General features: G+C 41.0%; 1 protein-coding gene across 1 annotated transcript; it reads left to right on the top strand.

The window, feature by feature from the left end:
* Nucleotides 1–829: 829 nt before the first annotated feature.
* LOC136874872 (uncharacterized) lies at nucleotides 830–21,730 on the top strand. Its single transcript, XM_067148571.2, has 2 exons — nucleotides 830–1,531; nucleotides 21,562–21,730. The coding sequence occupies exons 1-2, from the start codon at nucleotides 860–862 to the stop codon at nucleotides 21,649–21,651; spliced, it is 762 nt and encodes a 253-aa protein (XP_067004672.2). The 5' UTR covers nucleotides 830–859; the 3' UTR covers nucleotides 21,652–21,730.
* The last annotated feature ends 85 nt before the right edge of the window (nucleotides 21,731–21,815 follow it).

Genomic DNA, 21,815 nt, shown 5'->3' with positions numbered 1-21,815 from the left:
CCCTCGCTCAGTCCGAGGGGAAAACCGAACCTGGAGGGTAAACAGATGATGATGATGATGATATAGGCCTATGCATGTACGTACAGAATATATAAAGCTCAAACTTCGATAGTTCTTTACAAAACCATGCCAATTTTTGTGATTTTCCTATCCTTTTAATTTTTAATCCATGTGTGTCTTTTTATGTTTGTCCGTTTGTACGCCTATCACTACAAAACTACTTAAAGGTAAACTACTTTTAGGTAAAATCTATGAACGTACTAAGATTCGCTTAAGACATGGAAAAAAATTCTACGTATCTCCTTTGGTATTAGGCTTACAAAGAAATGTTATAGAGTGAAAATGTTTAAATGTACGCTAACCGACTTTTGTTTAATGGAATATTTTAGAATTACGTAAAGCGGTTACATCGTAAACACTAGTTCGTCAACAAAGGGTATGTTTTTTAGTAGTTTTAAGGTCAACTTTTCACTCCAGTAACTAAGTGTCCAGTGAACCCTTTTTCTCTCACGATGTTTCATAGCTTGTTTTTAATCAGACAATTGAAAGCTTTTACATAGTCTATAAACATTAAGTGGGTTTGTAAGTTAAAATTATCCGTTTTCTCATACGGTTGTTTCAATACGAGAACACAGTCTGAACAAGATTAATTTAATATTATCCACCCAAGGCCACTGAACGTTATAACAATAGCTGACTGAACTAATTGCCATTAATTTCGAAAGTGAACTCCATATGATGAGAGTAAAGGAGTGCTGCAGACGTTGACAACAGGTAAGAGGATTATACGTCAGAAGAGCTAATCCCTGACGAAAGCAGCTGTGGCAGATGTGTCTGCAGTCTAAAGTATATCGCCGACATGGACGTACTCTTGATGCTGTTCTTAGCGTTTCTTGCGCAGAGCGTTGAAGGCCGACAAATCAGAGGTGAACAGATCCTAAACCCTGTGTTCTTAGAACCATCGTCTCGAGATCTTGATGTGGGCATTGCCATAGGGGTCCCAGAGGACGATAGACCGGCTGACGATGTTCTGAATTCCGCAACTGGGATTCGTCATGTGGGAAGTGGAGGTAGGTTTTATAGTCCTCCTCCTGTGCAGAACTCAGGACCAGTACATTTTATAGTGAATCAACAGGGCATACCCGTGCCTCAGAACCTACTGCAGCACCAACAAGATGTACTCCCAACATTGCTGCAGAATGTACAAAATGGTCCTAAGTATGGCAAACAGTATCAGCAAAATACTCCTATGCAGAGTATGGATCCATTTCTGATGTATCCTCGACCGTTTCTACAACAACAACAAAATATTCCTGAAAGGACATCAATTCAGAATGTAGAGCCTATACCGTTATACCCGACACAGCAGCAAGATATGGAGCCCATACCAATGTATCCTGTAGCTGATACTACGCGTCAGCCACGGCTGGTGTACAATCAGCAAGGGGTTCCCGTGATGATCTCTAGACCTTACGGAGACCGACGGGTGGGAGCCTTTAAGCTTAGGAATGATCGCGGATACCAGGTCATGGTGAGTAAGCAAACTCCACTTATAATAGTTACCTTCTAGTGCTGATTTACTTTTATATTATCTGTAAAACTAAACTGTCCACAAATAATCGAGATAATCAAAAATAGTGATATTTCATTTGACTCTAAAACGTCAGGGTTGAATTAATTCATTTACCCAATAATGTCTTTAACTGTGGCTTACTATCTTCTCGGGTCTCTCTTGTGATGAACATGAGTAATCACTCGGGGCCCGGATTCTTATGTAATTGTATATTCCATTCCTTTCCTAGTTGGCGAGTTGTGGCTCTGAGATGGTTATATATGTGTGTTTCATTGTACATATAGTAATTTACATACCTTTACATATTCTGTGAAGAATGTAAGATTTGTGTGATCTATGTTATTACACAAACAAAATTGAGTCAGCTCGTTTGATTTTCAGACTATAGTAAAATAATTGGCGAATTTCATCTCATAGATATATTTCAATAGCTAAAGTTGGCTTTAAAATTCCTTTAAAATTAGGATTTCTAAGCCTTTGTTTGTGAAATGCAGTAGATCCGAATGCCTCGACTGCATACAGCAGTACTAATCCTTTCTCAGAATCAAGGATGACCTATTGTTTTTGTTGTTGAGGGCGACTACCTGGGAGTCCCAGGGCGAAAACGCTTTACACCACAGATGCTATGATGACTCAAGATTGGCAACGTCGAAATTACGACCTGCGACATATTATGGCGCGATTCACAGTGCATGGATTCCACCACAAAATATGCGACAAGACAAGACATCACGACCCTACTAATGACTGTACTTGCAAATTGTGCAAGAAACAATGCTATCGGTACCATCATCGAGAGTGTGCGGAAAGAACAACGTTGTTGACTTCATTTTGTAGTGAATGAGCAATGTACGATATTGTATTTATTTCTTGGCCATTGCCTGCATTAAATTATATTATTATTATTATTATTATTATTATTATTATTATTATTATTATTATTATTATTATTATTATTATTATTATTATTATTATTATTATTATTATTATTATTTACTCATCTGTTTCGAAGAAATAGAACCTCCGTGGCTCAGGCGGCAGCGCGCCGGCCTCTCACCACTCGATACCGTGGTTCAAATCCCGGTCACTCCATGTGAGATTTGTGCTGGACAAAGCGGAGGCGGGACAGGTTTTTCTCCGGGTACTCCGGTTTTCCCTGTCATCTTTCATTCTAGCAACACTCTCCATTAACATTTAATTTCATTTGTCAGTCATTTATCATTGCCCCAGAGGAGTGCGACAGGCTTCGGCAGCCAGCACAATTCCTATCCTCGCCGCTAGATGGGGGCTTCATTCATTACATTCCTGACCCGGTCCAATGACTGGAAATAGGCTGTGGATTTTTATTTCGGAGAAATGCCGATGAGTCGGGAAAATCTCTGGCTTTGCACTGGCGGGGGGGAAGAATGATCTGGCTGAGAGGCGGTAGTCACCTCCCGTCAGAGAAGAAACCCCCTCTTCCCTGAGGTATGAGGTCTAATTTTGAGTCGGAGAGCTATTTACGGCCGGCCCCGTGGTGTAGGGGTAGCATGCCTGCCTCTTACCCAGAGGCCCCGGGTTCGATTCCCGGCAAGATCAGGGATTTTTACCTGTATCTGAGGGCTGGTTCGAGGTCCACTCAGCCTACGTGATTAGAATTGAGGAGCTATCTGACGGTGAGATAGCGGCCCCGGTCTAGAAAGCCAAGAATAACGGCCGAGAGGATTCGTCGTGCTCACCACACGACACCTCGTAATCTGCAGGCCTTCGGGCTGAGCAGTGGTTGCTTGGTAGGCCAAGGCCCTTCAAGGGCTGTAGTGCCATGGGTTCTATTAGAGCTATTTACGGAGTAGAGGGAGAAATTTCCCTTCTTAACAAACGGCCCCTTTCATGGGTTAAATTTTGAGTTTAAGTTAGTGTGAGAAAGGTATTCAATTTAGAAAAGGCCGAAACAAATTTTATTTCATGTTAAAACAGGTCGTGAGCCAAGATCCCCGATGTTTGAAACGTGTGTTCGGCTTCCTGGTTCCTAGAACCCGTTTTAAGAGTAGGATGCCAGTGTGGGTTGAATTCATTGGTCAGAGTTCATAAAGAACTCCACGTGCTGCCTTGAAACGAAATCTAGGCTATTCAGGCTCTCCATATGTTTGCAAGATCATTAGTGGCGAACAAGAAAAGCCCCCGGAAGATATTTCACCCAGCTAGTTTTATATCTTAAAATATGCACTAGTGACTTCCTGCGGTGTTGAACGCTCCTTCTTAGCCTACAAGAGATGTTTCGGATCAGCGCCAAAACCTCACAATGGAAAACATGGAGAACTACTTGGTGACACACTGAGCATCACGTTAAAAGGAGTTACCATACTATTTGTGTTACTTGATAGAGGTTTAAAGATTCTGCATTAACTTCATTTAATAACATTTAATTGTTTCATTTTTAGGGTATGAGGGCAACAGTAAAATAGCTAAAACCCTGGATGGTAGAAGAGGTGGTGGTGTAAAATTTATAATCACTAGGCTGCTTGCCAAAAGCCTGGATTCAATTCTAGACCTCTCCAAAGTGTTCATATGGAGCGAAGACATGTGACGCTGTTGTGATTCGTCCATTGGATGGAGACGTTAAGCCTTGGAGTTATTTGACGGGATATGTGCCGACACCGGGTTTACCCTCTACCTACCTCATTATCATCTCACACCCAAAGTTGCAGGTCATCCATAGGTGTCAAATAGAGATATTTGCACCAGGTGAGCCGAACATGTCCTCGAACACTCCTGGCACTAAGAGCCATGCCTTAAATCAGGGCCTCTCAGGCCTGGTGCATGCACTGTGCACGGTGCAAAAGACGACTTCGCTTGGTTGACCAGAGTGCAGACCCCTAATCCTCGATTTGGAGCAATAGCACTGTCTCTCCCTTTCCCCACGCCTGTCTCGCTCGCTCCCCCTGTCTCCCTCTTCCTCACTTGCTCCGTAGCGCTCCAAATCCGAGCTGAGTTGAGCCGAGCTTAGCCGAGTAGCCCAGAGACGAAGCGTTGGTCCGAGCCGAGCCGAGCGGGACCGATGCACTGTGCACAGAACTTTGCGCCGCTGTTTGCAAGCGTGAGATTTTGGACGTTTGAGAGGCCCTGCCTTAATAAAACAAAATCCACTTGGAGATAGCACTTCAAAATAGTGTTACGTTGTTTGAACGTCAAACGGAGGCTCTTACAGGAGGGAAATGAATAATAACAACAAATAATAAAACACATTTAAAACGGATGTTTATGCGAATGGATGTTTATAATATGTTTCAGTATCTATTTATAATAAGGAGCACAACTGCCTCATGGGGGAAGGGGGTGGATATAAACCTTACCTACGCTACTGGGTGCAATCTATTAATAAATGTTTTCTTTTCCAGGTATTTTCTAAATGTAAGTTGTATTGAATTAGTTTCGATGGACTGAACTACCTCAGAGTTATAAATTAATCTAAATAATAATATAATAATGTTATTTGCTTTACGTCCCACTAACTACTCTTTAAGGTCTTCGGTGACGCCGAGGTGCCGGAATTTAGTCCCGCAGGAGTTCTTTAACGTGCCAGTAAATCTACCGACACGGGACTGTCGTATTAATTAATCTAAAGAAGGCTACAGTAGCTACACCATCTTGGACCGCCAGGGGAGGTAAACAAAGTGGTGTAGACAAGTTTGTCATACATACATACATACATGCATACATACATACATACATACATACATACATACATACATACATACATACTCTTCACTACAGACTTTCAGCGTTCATTCTGAAAGCGTGCGTGAATGAACTAAACACCTTCAAAATCTTCTAATTACAAACTAGTTTTTTAGCCTCGTTTAGCTCCTCATCTCTGGTTTTTAAATAATAAATAGGACAAATTATTCGGTCAGACACAGGGGACTATAATGATGGTGCCTCATTTGTCTGGATGGCGGACACCCTAGCAGTTGACCTGCTCGTGCTTGTTAATTCTAATTATCGTCGCCTTGTCCGACTCGTTGGCTGAATAGTCAGCGTTCTGGCCTTCGTTTCAGAGGGTCCCGGGTTCGATTCCCGGCCGGGTCGGGGATTTTAATCTTCATTGGTTAATTCCAGTGGCTCGGGGGCTGGGTGTTTGTGCTGTCCCCAACATCCCTGCAACTCACATACCACACATAACACTATCCTCCACCACAATAACACGCAGTCACCTACACATGGCAGATGCCGCCCACCCTCATCGGAGGGTCTGCCATACAAGGGCTGCACCCGGCTAGAAATAGCCATACGAAATTATTAATCGTCGCCTTGGTCTCTTGCTAATTATTTTACCCTCATTGGTCGAATCCATCTTTCTCATAGGTAATCTAATCTTCCTCCATTCGCCTCACATGATCTTATCACTGAAACTACTTTATGCGCGTAGCTTCATTCATAGAGTTCATTCATTATTCTTTCCTCATTGAGAGTACGCTCCTGCCATTGCTCAATTCGTTGGCACTAGAAATCATTCTCGCTCCCTTCATATCTATTACTTCCAAATAAGTAATAATATACTGTATCCTGTGGGTCAATAATATTGTTTTAAATTTTAATAACGCCCTTGCCTGTCTACATTATAATGTTTCACATACAAGTCAGGAATACACAACGTTCACAGTTGAAGTTATTAATTGACAACGCGTCGCTTATAGAGATTTCCAAGTGGGACATTCTTGTTACAGCTCACTTCCTGGAATATAGAGGCAATATACAGCTCTCATCATGAGTGTTCCAGGTATCCCAAGCGCTCACCATATCCTGGCCTCTAATTTAATTTCATCCTCATAATCATTTTTCATTATCAGGTTATTTCTACATTCATCACAGCATACCGCTAACGAAAGCGGGTAGACTCTACCTGCGCGTACAATCATTGAAATAAATTGCATCAAAATACATTTTTAAACACAGTAATAAATCCATTTCCTGTCTATTTGATACAAAATAAAACGCTAAGAAACAGAGAAAAATGTACAGAGCCCACCACAGAGGTTGTCTACGAATATAATAAGAAATTGGTGCCCACAATTTATACAAGTTTTTCTAGTAGGCTTAAATGGTTCAATGTACCACAACACTGTTTGAATATTTAAATTCATTGAACAGACGATCTGACCAGAAGTAATATATTCCTGTTCATTTATTCAGTTGAAAGTTAATAATAATAATAATAATAATAATAATAATAATAATAATAATAATAATAATAATAATAATAATAATAATACAAGTTGCTTTACATCGCACCGACACAGATAGGTCTTATGGCGACGATGGGTCAGGAAGGGGCTAGGAATGGGAAGGAAGCCACCGTGGCCTTAATTAAGGTACAGCCCCAGCATTTGCTTGGTGAAAATGGGAAACCACGGAAAACCATATTCAGGGCTGCCGACAGTGGGGTTCGAACCCACAATCTCCCGAATACTGGATACTGGCCACACTTAAGTGACTGCAGCTATCGAGCTCGGTAATAATAATAATAATAATAATAATAATAATAATAATAATAATAATAATAATAAAACCCCACGGCACTTAACGCCCTTGAAAGGGCCTTGGCCTACCCAGCGACCGCTGCTCAGCCCGAAGGCCTGCATATTACGAGGGGCCGTGTGGTCAGCACGACGCATCCTCTCGGCCGTTATTCTGGGCTTTCGAGACCGGGGCCGCCATCTCACCGTCAGATAGCTCCTCAATTCTAATCACATAGGCTGAGTGGACCTGGAACCAGCCGTAGGGTCGAGAGAAAAATCCCTGACCTGTGCTACATTTCGGGAGGTCTGCAACCTGGTAGCTGAGATCGTATTATTATCGCTCTGTTCTTCGCCCTGTCGTACTACACAGGGCAGTGGTCCACAAAATTTTTATATCGAACACCACTGTCGGCAGCCCTGAAGATGGCTTTCCGTGGTTTCCCATTTTCACTCCGGGAAAAAGCTGGGGCTGTACCTTTATCAAGGCCATGGCCGCTTCCTTCCCACTCCTAGGTCTTTCCTATACCATCGTCACCATAAGACCTATCTGTGTCGGTGCGACGTAAAGCACTTATTCTTTATTTCTTTGCATTACCCGTTCCGTGAACGAAGACTCGTCTAACGAGATCGTCTGTTTGGTCTATCTATATTATTATTATTATTATTATTATTATTATTATTATTATTATTATTATTATTATTATTATTATTATTATTATTATTATTATTATTATTATTATTATTGAAGCACGATAGCGAAGTGGCTTTGTTGCTCGCTACCCTTGCGGACGGCCGGGCTTCCAGTACCTGTCATATGGGATTGGGAATTTTACGCGAAAAATCTAGAGGCCTCAGGAAATGACACTCGGCCTTAAATTCCTGTCCAAATCCAAAGGGAGCATGGGTGCCCATCTCGACCTCAGAAATGCCCGATAACAGCGGTAAAACATTTATGTTTAACAATCATAATTTAGAAAATGTACATTTGTGCATGATCATAAAAATCAAAATTACGCACTTGACAAATGAGAGAGCTAATTCATAACTTTCAGTTAAATTAAAACTAAATAATATCCTAAAAGCACAACAAATTTCAATAGTAATGGAAAAACGTCCTGTCTGGGTTTACTGTATTGAGAATCTGATAACAGAAGTAACTATCCACAAAAGAGATTGCATTTTTAGTATTATATGAACCTGCGATAAAAGCCGCACACTATTCCATTATTCCCTGCCCGGGGGGGAAGGCAACCTTGCAGACCACGACCCTAGGTTGTTGGCAAACACCGAAAAGATGTAGAATGTCGACTAGGTATCATGGAGACAAAGAAGCTGAGATGTTCAGCCGGTGTCACCAGCCTGAATCACGTTTCCAGCGCAGATATAAGACAGCAACGCATCGCCGGACGTATGTACATAAACATTCTTTCTTCTTATTTTGATCCAAGGAATCCCCCCCCCCCCCGACGTTTGTTACGAATTTTTTAGATATAGGGCCTACCCTGTATAAATCCGTAAGGAACGAAAGAAACTGCAGACTTCGGTACTTAATACAATCTTGGGAGATGATGGCTCGTTCTTCAGATATTTCCAGTGCCTCGGTAAAGGTAGAACATATTCCTCTGATAATCGTGTTTCATTAAATAAATAAATCAATCAATCAATCAATCAAAACTGTCTGATACACACCGAGCAGATCTCGAATGTTTAAATTTGCTACTACCGAAAGCATTTTAATGTTAGGACCTAGTGGTGTGGTTGATGCCTCATATGAAAATCCCGAGTTTCATTATGAGTTAAAAAATATTTTTGAACGTAAGTACTAGGTGTTACACATCGTCAATCTCGACGTCTTATTCATTCATTCATTCTTTCTTTCTTTCTTCTTTCTTTCTTTCTTTCTTTCTTTTATTTTTTCACTTAGCAATGTTATTTGTTTCACTTTCGACTAAAACTACTTTTACGGTTTTCGAAGAGACTCAGGGCCCTCATCTGGATGATTTGAGAACTGGAAAAGATCCAAAGGAAAGCAGCACTATTTGTTCTGGGTGACCGAGTGAGTGGCTGCGTGCTTTGGGTCACGCAGCTGTCAGCTTGTATTCAGGAGATACTGGGTTCGAACCCCCACTGCCGGCAGCCCCGAAGATGGTTTTCCGTAGTTTCCCATTTCACATCAGGCAGATGTTCGAGCTGTACCTTTATCAAGGCCACGATCGATTTCTTCCCTCTCCTAACCCTTTTCTGCCCCATCGTCACCATAAGACCTATCTGTGCTGGTGAGACGTAACACAAATTGTAAAAAATGAAAATAAAACAATTAATATGTTCTTGGCGATTTCCGAAAAAACACTTGGGAATAAGGAGACGAGCTGCTCGACTAAGCGGTATGTTCCGAGCTGCCAGTGGAGGGATGGCTTGGAATGGCTTTCGTTGAAGAGTAAGTTTGAACGGAGATTTTAAACGTATGAATTCCAGAGGAATGGTTGGGGCAAATATTCATTTATAGGGAGAGGAATTTGAAATAATTTAGCAAGCAATATGTTCGATAGATTTCCACTTCTTTGAAATAATTTATGAAAATAAACAACTGATGGGGAATCTGCCACCTAGGTTCAATCCTAAATGCTGGTCATGATTGATTGATTGATTGATTGATTGATTGATTGATTGATTGATTGATTGATTGATTGATTGATTGATTGATTGATTGATTGATTGATTGATTGATTGATTGATTGATTGATTGATTGATTGATTGATTGATTGATTGATTGATTGATTGATTGATTGATTGATTGATTGATTGATTGATTGATTGATTGATTGACGGCTTTGATATAAACGGCACCAAGCGCAATTCTGTCACAACTGAAAAAATGGTGTTCAAAGTCAATCTCAAAAAAGAAACTCACCACAATTTTCTTTACAAGTGGCCGATGATAACTACAGTAAGAAACGAATGGCAATGCAGTGGACAATTAATCACGTTAGTAAAATCTAATTAATTAAAAACCGATTATTTAAGTTTATCTTTACAGTTGTGCTATTGAAATTCTTTATTGTGAACTAATCTGGCTGATTGCCTAAAGACACGGGTGGTTAACTAGTGGTTAACTATTCAAACCCAACATATTTTTCAAAGCATGTTGTAAATCTTCGTAATTTCGTACACCATGTAAATTCTGTCCTATCCTATTGCACCCATTCTGCGTTCAGGATGGGTCACGCAAAAGAAATCCCGACCGGTTTCTCAGGGTGTTTCATATTTTCTTTTTTACATGGGATCCAAGGTAACGACGATACACTAATAAATATCCTATCTGTCATTAATAATGATAGACGTCTCCATCCGACGTATCGTTGGGATGCAAGAATATTAATTATCTAATGCCTTAATTCTAATTTGCCATACTATCGAAATTATAAATAACACCTCAAATTCATCTAAAATACCATCATTTATTCGAAAATGTAAAGTTTGGGATAAAGAAAAGTGAAATTAAGGAATTAAAATTCTGAAATCAATTAATTAAATCTGCTCTGAAAACTTAAAACATCATTGATCACAGCCATCCCCTTTTCCTATCTTACAAAACATCATCATTGAAATGAGCTAATATTTCACTTTCATTTAATATTAGTAAAAGAAATCGATAAAATAAATATATTCGTCATGGTAATGCTTTTACGAGTTGCGGGTAAATCGGATAAACTGTTTTCATGAATTGCACGAAATGTTAACAAAAATTGAAAATGAAAAATGAGAACTCTCTCCTTCACTCTTACTTACTGTAAGTAGTGATTTATGATAAGGATGTACTTAGAGTTTCTAGGCTTAGGAGTAGCAAATACAAATGTTCAAGTAATTGGCTGTTAAAAAAATTGCTGTCATTTTCACATGAATGAATTAAAAATTATCTAAAATTTAATGTACCTTTTAAAAACGTTTGATATGATAAACAGCTCTTTTTATGTGCTGCGTTCTGATTCACTGTCCTGCGATGGTTTTATTGCCGCCATCCTGTATTGCTTTTTATGAAGACTTCTGCATCCTGAATCAGGATCCGATGTCAACTTTTCCCCATCACATCACATTTTCTCAAAAATTCTATATTACGTTTATTTCATCACATGCACTCATGCACTTCTTACGTTGTTAGGAACAGTGTTGCTTTAATTTAGATTTCCATATTATTTTATTAATTTATTTTTATTACTTTATTAATTCGACGTCTTCTAGCCATCTCGTAGTCCTGTATTATCACGCTCAGAGTGTAGAACTGGCAACTATGTACATCATAGCTGGCAGCGCGCGGTTTTGGCTGAGTGGCGTCATTCTCTCTGTTTCTCTCGTTGTGCTTCGTCCGCGACAGTCTGAGTTGTGTTTCGCTTGCTAGTGAAAAGAGATGTTTGTCTTCATAAGCGTTCTATATGTGAGCGACGTACTGTGTTAATATTTTTATTGAACTTACATCAACATGCCACGACGTGGCTGCAAGAACAATCCAGATACATTCTGCTATATATGTGGAAGTTTCGTGCCGATGAGACAGCGGCGCAATACAATCGAGTTCGTGAGAAAGACCTACTATGCTTACTTTGGCTTGAAACTTGGAGACCAAGACAAGCCGTGGGCACCACATAAGGCTTGTAGAACCTGTATACAGTAGGGCAGTTACGGCAGTGGGTGAACGGTAAGCGAACTGCGTTGCCATTCGGTATTCCAATGGTGCGGCGAGAACCCCTAGACCATAGTGCTCACTGCTACTTCTGTTCTGTGAATGTGAAGGGATTTAACAGCAGCAACAAAGGTAACATTGTGTATCCAAGCAATATTCGATCTGCAATTTTACCCGCTCCTCATGGCCCTGATACACCAGTACCACAGGGTCCAGAACATTTACAGGACTGCCCCTCTTCTGAATCTGACGCAGAAATGGCGGGCACTAATTCTGACTGTGGTTTCTCCCCTGAATGTGTTGAAAAAGAACCGAGACTGTTCGAGCATTAAATGACGTCGTTCGAGATCTTGGCCTTACAAAGGAATCTGCCGAGTTACTCGGGTCTAGACTCCATGAAAGGAACACGTTGGCACCATGGACGACGTACTATTGGTACAGACATCGCGAACAAGAATTTACACCCTTATTTTCTGAAGAGGGAGCGTTGGTTTACTGCAACAACATTCCGGATGTTATCTTAAAATTAGAAGCACCGTAGTGTATGACCCTATTGACTGGAGACTTTTCATCGACGCCTCCAAGCGTAGTTTGAAGTGCGTCCTTCTTCACAATGAAAACAAACTTGCATCCATTCCCGTTGCTCATTCAGTTATTATGCGAGAAACATATGGAAATCTCGAAATGCTGTTGTGTAAACTGAAGTGCCAGGAACACAAGTGGCAAGTATGTGGTGATTTCAAAGTGATTCTGATAGATATTCTGTGTGATTGGGACACTCGAACAAGGTTACATCACTGAACTCAAAAAGAATGGCCACAATGGATTGTAGGGTCGAAAACATAAACCAAGAAACTCTTGTTCACAAGAGCAAAATACTTGTTACCTCCGCTTCTTATCAAACTAGGGATTATTAAGTAATTCGTTAAGGCCCTAAACAATGAAGGTGAATGCCTTCAGTATCTGTGTCATCGATTCCCAGGCATCAGTGATTCCAAAATCAATGAGGGTATTTTCACAGGCTCAGATATCAGAAAACTTTTTTCTGATGCTTATGTTGAAGACGTTGTGTGCGCTGCAGAGCGATCGGCATGGACAGCATTCCGTAATGTGCTCAATAACTTTCTTGGAAACACAAAGGATTCAGACTACAAACAAATGATGGCTATATTGCTTGTTTCTTTCCAAGATTTAGGCTGCAAAATGAGCTTGAATGTGCACATGTTACATTCACATCTGGACTATTTCCCTGAGAACCTAGGAATGCTGAGCGAAGAGCAAGGAAATGGAACGCAGATATCAAGGGAAATGGAACAAAAACATGCTGGCATATTTCTGCTGGTTACTAAAGAGAGAAGGTCCAACTACTCCTCACACACAAAAAGCAAGGCGAAGACGTTTCTTATACTAAGGTAGGACATTATAAAATTGAAACCGTAGACTTACCATTCTCAGTACGTTATGAGGCTTAATGCGTGGTAAATTTTGGTTCATTTGACTGTGTTTTTCTAACAGATCTGTTAACACAATACACTACATATCTTTATATTACGTTAATAAGTATACCAGTGTAAGATGGAAGTGTTCAGATGGGTGAAAGTATTAAGAAAGAAGCGTTCTTTACATGTTATAATAGTAATCTTGCATGTGCGCGTGCTGCAAATCAAATTTTCATTTTGAATTTCCACAAAAACCTGATATAATAAGGGAAAACTGACTTCAGTTCCGGAATCAGCATGCCCGAAATATAAAAGATCGCTATGAAAACGTCATGCAATGATCGGAAAGTTTGAATTCGCAGGTCAGTGAAATGATAATCACTTTTTGTGTCAATGATAAACTTGTGTCAAAATGCTCATTTTATACTGTAATTCTTCTTGATGTTCTTTCTGGAGTGTTTAGAGGACCGAATCCTGATATATACTTCTGTGTGGAAAGATATGAGAAATCATATTATCCATGTTTTCCATTGCGATGTTTTGGCGCCGATACGGAAAAATAATCACCTGTAGGCTCTGCCACGAGGGCTGGAACGGGTCCACTCAGCCTCGGGAGGTCAACTGAGTAGAGGGGGTTCGATTCCCTCCTCAGCCATCCTCGAAGTGGTTTTCCGTGGTTTCCGCCCGTGTGAGGGGCTACATAGTAGGTAGAGTAGGTCAATGTTTTAAATATAGGGGTGGCATCTTGCATATGAGACTGGCTATCCGCTCATGTGTGAGAGGCCACACAGAGTGTTTGTGTGATTTTATTCTATGGTTTCCCACTTCTCCTCTAGGCAAATGCCGGGAAGGTACCTAACTTAAGGCCACGGCCGCTTCCTTCCCTCTTCCTTGTCTATACCTTCCAATCTTCCCATCCTCCTACAAGGCCCCTGTTCAGCATAGCAGATGAGGCCGCCTGGACGAGGTACTGGTCCTTCTTTCAAGTTGTATCTCCCCGGCCCAAAGTCTCAAGCTCCAAGACACTGCCCTTGAGACAGTAGAGGTGAGATCCCTCGCTGAGTCCGAGAGGGTAAACTGATCTGGAGGGTAAACGGGTTAAGAAAGAAAGATTATACAATTGAAGCAATGAATTTTAGTAATTGACAGAGAAGGGAAGTATGTTCTTTAGAAAATCATAGTTTACTGGTTGTGAAATGTGGATGATGTATTCACGGATGATCCACAGAAAGAGTCGAATGTACTTGTCATTAAAGTCCATGCTTACATACCATTATGGCTTCTATTCGATTACATTTACATATAGGTCTACTAATCGGTATATCCTTCGCGTACTGCCTTTCATTTCAGAACATTTTCATTCTCTTTGAATTCATTCCTTATTGGTGTTTCGAACTAAATGAACATTTTTATGATATTTATGATATTTTTATGATATATTTCTCAGCTACAGATCGGGTCTGGACTCCCCGAAACATACATAATTATAGGCTTCCCTCTATCCGAAATAATAATAATATGATGTATTTTCTACTTCTATCGGTATAATGAAACATGGAAGTGTTGGAGTCCGCCTTTGTAGTGTAGTGGTCGGTGTGATTAGATGCTGTCCACGTAGGCCCGGATTCGATTCCCGGCTCTGCCACGAATTTTGAAAAGTGGTACGAGGACTGGAACGTGGTCCTCGGCCATCCTCGATTTGGTTTTCCGTGATTTCCTACTTCTCCTCCCCGTAAATGCCGGGATTGTACCTAACTTTAGGCCGCGGCCGCTTGCTTCCCTCTCCCTTGTCTATCCCTTCCGATCTTCCGACTTCCCCACAAGGCCCCTGTTCAGCATAGCAGGCGAGGCCGCCTGGACGAGGTACAGGTCCTCCTCACCAATTGTATCCCCTGACCCAAAGTCTCAAGCTCCAGGACACTGTCCTTGAGGTGGTAGAGGTGGGACCCATCGCTGAGTCCAAGGGAAAAACAAACCCTGGAGGGTAAACTGTTTAAGAAGCAGCAGCAGCAGCAGAAGAAGAAGAAGAAGAAGAAGAAGAAGAAGAAAGATGAAGAAGTGCTGGAAATTTTCTCTGACAAAAGTTTCTTTAACATTCTTGTAAATCTACGAGAGTCTCTCTCATTAAGCTCTCTTAAATGCCGACCGGCTGTTCCATTATTATTATTATTATTATTATTATTATTATGACTTGGAGTACATGGGCGTCACACATGAAGATGCCTTGGATCAGGTCAAATGGAAACGGATGTGCCGGCAAGCGGACCACGCCACAGTGCGGGAATAACGATAGGAAAACGAAGATTTTTTTTTTTTTGCTAGGGGCTTTACGTCGCACCGACACAGATAGGTCTTATGGCGACGATGGGATAGGAAAGGACAAGGAGTTGGAAGGAAGCGGCCGTGGCCTTAATTAAGGTACAGTCCCAGCATTTGCCTGGTGTGAAAATGGGAAACCACGGAAAACCATTTTCAGGGCTGCCGATAGTGGGATTCGAACCTACTATCTCCCGGATGCAAGCTCACAGCCGCGCGCCTCTACGCGCACGGCCAACTCGCCCGGTAAGATTATTTTTAGACACCTTTGTCTGCCCATGTTCAATTCCTATGAATTTGAATAATTTGGAATTTTACACTCTTCAGAATGTTGTTGGGAGAAAGATTTTCACAGTCGTCGTATATTCTCTACGGTGATGAGTTCGAAGCAACATAGAGACTGCAGAAAAGAACATACTATACATGCATCGTTGTTATGCTTTCATAATGAAAATCCACAGCCTGTTTCCAGTCATTCGACCGAGTCAGGAATGGAATGAATGAAGCCCCCATCTAGCGGCGAGGGTAGGAAATATGCCGGCTGCCGAAGCCTGTCGCACTCCTGTGGGGCAATGATAAATGACTGATAGATGAAATGTTAATGGAGAGTGTTGCTGGAATGAAAGATGGCAGGAAAAATCGGAGTACCCGGAGGAAAACCTGTCCCGCCTCCGCTTTGTCCAGCACAAATCTCACATGGAGTGACCGGGATCTGAACCACGATATCCAGCGGTGAGAGGCTGGCGCGCTACCGCCTGAGCCACGGAAACTTCTGCTTTCATAATAAACTATGTATTTCAACCGTGATAAACATCTTTCAGTGTTCAGTCTGTAAGCCTCTGTAAATTAAATAAGCGCCTCCATAATACTTTATTTGCTGCTAGCTCTGTTGTCTCGTTTAGTTCCACGCCTCTTATCACTGAAGGGGCTGCTTGGCCGAGGTGGTAAAGGCGAGCTCGGCCTACCCGGAAAGACGTGGGTTCGATTCCGCGTCAGTGGCGGCGATAAGGACCCCGCAGATCCCGCCCATGGCTTGTGAGGGGCCCATGACTGTTTCTTAATTCAGTAGCTGAAGAGTAATTTTACATATTGATAAAGGTACAGCACACAACACATTATTATTTGTATTACATAGGGTTATTCCAAACTTAAGCCGTCGTAGTGCAGAGCTTCTTTCATCAATAGGAGTACGGTAGTTATTTCTGAAAGAATGTGGGTTTTCCAAACTGTTCCAATAATAAATATGTCTTGCGGCCACTCACAACAAGCAACAAGGCTTTGGAAGTAATTAGCCAGTTCTGAGAACCCAGTAGTCAGCGAAGATGCGATAACAAAGACACCCTCCTTATCTAAACTATAAATATTGAGGTTTCAAGCCTGTGTATAAACTCTTGGCAGTCAGTGTAGCCAAGTGGGCCTACGATGGATGATTGAATTGTAAATTATTTGGTCCTCTCGGAACGAGATTATTTCTTAATATTGTGATGGTCAGCGTGTTTTGGCTGCTATAATTCGAATATGCATTTCTTGTGTGTGTGTGTGTGTGTGTGTGTGTGTGTGTGTGTGTGTGTGTGTGTGTGTGTGTGTGTGTGTGTGTGTGTGTGTGTGTGTGTGTGTGTGTGTGTGTGTGTGTGTGTGTGTGTGTGTGTGTGTGTGTGTGTGTGTGTGTCCGTAGCATATAAGTGTATTACTTTAATTCCTTCGAATTTGAAAGCTAAATTGTGTAACATTATTATTATTATTATTATTATTATTATTATTATTATTATTATTATTATTATCGTCGTTGCTGTTCATTGTAATAATATATAACCATGCACTACGAAATAAACTTGTGACGTTCCTTATGAGGAAACATGGGGCCCATTTTCAATTATTGCTTCTTAGCGCCGCTACTGTATCCCCGTCAAGAAGCTGAAAAATTTAAGAAGCGAGATTTCCATTTCCAGAGGTTCACATGGTCCTAAGGTTTACTCAGCCTGCTCAAAAAATGAATATCAGGTTAATTCCCGGGGAGAAAGGCGGCCGGGCCTTCAGCTAATAACTCTAAGCCATCAAGTGCCGAGATTACGAATAGTGGAAGCCTTTACCTTCCACTTCTCCAATTGCCTTCATGGACTGTAGGGAGATGACTCTGCTTTGCTTTTCCTCGTATCATTGAACCATTAAATACCGAGTCTAACCATCGTATCTTATGCTCCATGGCCGAGTCGATTATTTTCCTAGGTAACCTGTCCTCCTTCGTTCCCTCACATGACATCACCACCGAAGCCATTTCATGCGCACAGTTTCATCTGCCCTAACTTAGCGTTTACCTCCTCATTCCGAGTACTCTCTTGCCATTGTTCCCACCTGTTCGTACCCAGCAATCACTCTTCATAATTTCATGTCCGTTACTTCCAACTTATGAATAATATACCCTGAGTCCACCCAACTTTCACTTACGTACATAAAAGTCGGTCTAAAAACAGACTGGTGTAAAGTTAATTTCGTCTGGGATCGTCTTATTTCTTACAGAATACCGTTTATCGCAACTGAGAGCTCACTGTATTAGAACACAACATTTCAGAAAAATAAAGTCAAGGTTTACGTTAATGTGGAACACAATCTATATATAATTTGAACGTGTAACATAATATTGTGAGAAAACTGCAATACTGAAACCTATGTATTACACATCAAAAGAAAGGTCTCCATGTCAGGATTACTAGAAAAATATTATTGATTTTATTAATTCCTTTATTTGCAAAAAATTGTCATTTAATTTAATAATACGATGCTTAGATCGTTGCAGTTAACTGTATTCGCCGATATATGTCTCTATGAAAGTTGTCTCCGCTGATCTTCCTATGCCACCCCGAAAGTTGTCTGTGCGGATCTTTCTATGTTAGTGATTTGATCAATCACCACTAATCTGCATTTAGGGCAGTCGCCCAAGTGGCAGATTCCCTATCTGTTGATTTTCTAGCCTTTTCTTGAATGATTTCAAGTAAATTGGAAACTTATTGAACATCCCCCTTGGTAAGATATTCCTATCTCTAACTCCCCTTCCTATAAACGAGTATTTGCCCTAATTTGTCCTCTTGAATTCCAACTTTATCTTCATATTGTTATCTTTCCTACTTTTAAAGACACCACTCAAAATTATTCGTCTACTAAGGTCATTCTACGTCATCTCTCCACTGACAGCTCGGAACATACCACTTAATTGAGCAGCCCAAATTTTGCAACATTTTTGTAACGCTACTCTTTTGTCGAATATCACCCAGAACAAATCGAGCTGTTTTTCTTTGGATTTTTTCCAGTTCTTGAATCAAGTAATCCTGGTAAGGGTCCCAAACACTGGAACCATACTCTAGGAGGGGGGTCGTACCAGAGACTTTTATACCCTCTCCTTTACATGTTTACTACAACACCCCCTCATAACCATGTGCAGAGATCTGTACCCTTTATTTACAATCCCATTTATGTGATTACCCCAATGAATATATTTCCTTATTATAACACCTAGATACTTACAATGATCCCCAAAAGGAACTTTCAGCCCATCAACGCAGTAATTAAAACTGAGAGGACTTTTCCTATTTGTGAAACTCACAACCTGACTTTTAACCCCGTTTATCATCATACCATTGCCTACTGTTCATCTCACAACATTGTCGAGTTGCTCACAATCTTGTAACTTATTTATTACTCTATACAGAGTATAGATAGCTAGATGGCTCTGTAAAATCAAGATATCGCCAGAATGTTAGTTGTTTGTCCATGTTGGTTTCTAATAAGCAAGAAACAGAAAGAAATCCATCTCAGAATATTATATATTTCAAAAAGTTATTTATTATGAAACTTACAATGAATTATTCAGTGACGGGTTATTAAAATAAATATGTATGCACGGCTAAATACATTTTACTGAGTAAATTGTAAATTGACATTTTAATTCGTGTTGCCACAATGGTTTGGTTTATTTTCCACAACCTCAAGTAAACCACATACTTAGAGGCACGATGCTACATGATAATGCTTTCATGAACCATGTAAGGCAGCATAATAGTACAATGTCCTTTGCATCCTTCTCTGTTAACCGTAGCCACATTCCAGGATTAGCTCCTTACTGTTTTACAGGGGCGGTGCGTGGTACTGTTACACGGTTGCACAACTCCCAATAATTTTGCACTTCATTTGTAGTCATTTCTTCTAATGTTTTAGTTTAGTAAACCTAACATGTATTCGAAAACATGTTAAAATTAACCATCTTCGGTCGTTCGCTGTACTAATGCTTCGTAACGGACCAACAAACACTCCTGGCTTCTAATCTAACTCAGGGGGTTGGCTTTCCTACGGCAACTCCCTAGCGGACAGAGCGACGCAATGTACCTCAGCAGGGACGAGCCTAAGCCTGTGTATCATCAGGAAGGATGCTCGCCAGTATCGGTCTCGGGGAGTTGCACTAGACTAGCAAGTCCCCCACCGAGAAACAGTTCGAAATATCCCCGTTAGATTGCGCCACTCTGCGGAGATTAATTCATTCCTACTTTCCTCTCACAAAGGTAATTCATTTCCATTTTTTAAATTTACAAATTCCATTTACGTTGCACCGATGCAGATAGGTCTTAAGGCGACGATGGAATAAGAAAGGGCTAGGAGCTGGAAGGAAGCGACCGTGGATTTAATTATGGCAGAGACACAGCATTTGCCTGGTGTGAAAATGGGAAACCGCGGAAAACCATCTTCAGGGCTTTCGGCAGCGGTGTTCGAACCCACTATACTCCGAATGCAAGCTCAGAGCTACGCGACCCTAACCGCACGGCCAACTTGATGGGTAATTTCTTTTCCACGTCATACCAGACGACCCACAATATTACCAACATCTTGCTTCAATGAAAAATAGGACGGCAAATTTTCAATTCAAGTGAGGCAAAAGTAACTGCGCCAGGCTGGGTGGCTCAGACGGTTGAAGCGCTGGCCTTCTGACCCCAATATGGCAGGTTCGATCCTGGCTCAGTCCGGTGGTATTTGAAGGTGCTCAAATACGTCAGCCTCGTGCCAGTAGATTTACTGGCATGTAAAAGAACTCCGGCACCTCGGCGTCTCCGAAAACCGTGAAAAGTCGTTAGTGGGACGTAAAGCCAATAACATTATTAAGAGTAACTGTAGTTACAGTGTATAATTAGCCTCTTATTTCCTGGGTTGTAATTGCCAGATATATTTCAGATTTAGTAGGAATGTAGTTCATTAATTAACGATAATAGAGTTTCTTGTTATTTCTGTAAGCTATAAAACTGTGACACTAAAATATTAGTGCAACACCCAGCTTCAGATACCACCAGCCGCAACTGCTTTTTTATGACTCAGGGAATGATTTATAGGTACATTTCAGATTTGTTGCCTACTGAAAATTATCGAGCATTATACATGTGATAGTCTTGCGAACAAAATTCGTTGTACAAATTCTATAAATTGCCAAGGTTCAAACATTCCATATGTATAGTCACAACGAATCCTCCGTGGCTCAGGCGGCAGCACGCCGGCCTTTCACCGCTGGGTTCCGTGGTTCAAATCGCGATCAGTTCATGTGAGATTCTCCGGGTACTCCGGTTTTCCCTGTCATCTTTCATTCCAGCAACACTCTCCAATATCATTTTATTTCATCTGCCATTCATTAATCATTGTCCCAGAGGAGTGCGACAGGCTTCAGCAGGCGGCACAGTTCCTATCCTCGCCGCTAAATGGGGGCTTCATCTATTCCATTCCTGACCCGGTCGAATGACTGGAAACAGGCTGTGAATTTTCATTTTCATATAGCCACAATGGAAGTTAAGTTTAAAGGCAAATAAATGGTCTTCCGGAGTTCAGTACATTTTCCGTTACTTTTCTCAGACTTCCTATATCATCAGTTAATTTTTAGTCTGTTTTCGCAGCAATAGCTGTCGCTAATGTACAGTATTGTAGCACAATGGTTGTTTTTAATATTATTATTGCTTTATTTTCATAGTTTTCGTAATGAGTGCACCTTAACATTTGTTGTGTAGAGACTGTTTGATATTGTGTTTCAGATGGAAGTTCCACCCACAACGCCTGGGACAACAGGTGGTGGTGTTTTAGTCATGGAGATGCAGGCTACGCTCTATCGTCCAGTACAATGACATCACTTCACTTCCGAATGTATACTACATAGTAAACTACGTATTTCAATTTCGAAGTTGAATAAAAGATTATGATACCCCTCAGTTATTCTAGTGAGTCGTACTTTCATAAAATCCCACTCTAAAAACGAAATAAAAATAAAATCACATGTCACAGTGAGTTC

Source organism: Anabrus simplex, chromosome 1 (assembly GCF_040414725.1).
Source record: "Anabrus simplex isolate iqAnaSimp1 chromosome 1, ASM4041472v1, whole genome shotgun sequence".
NCBI classification, from domain to species: Eukaryota; Metazoa; Arthropoda; class Insecta; order Orthoptera; family Tettigoniidae; genus Anabrus; species Anabrus simplex.
The sequence above is the reverse complement of the archived record's forward strand: the minus strand, read 5'-3'. Positions and strand labels throughout refer to the sequence as shown.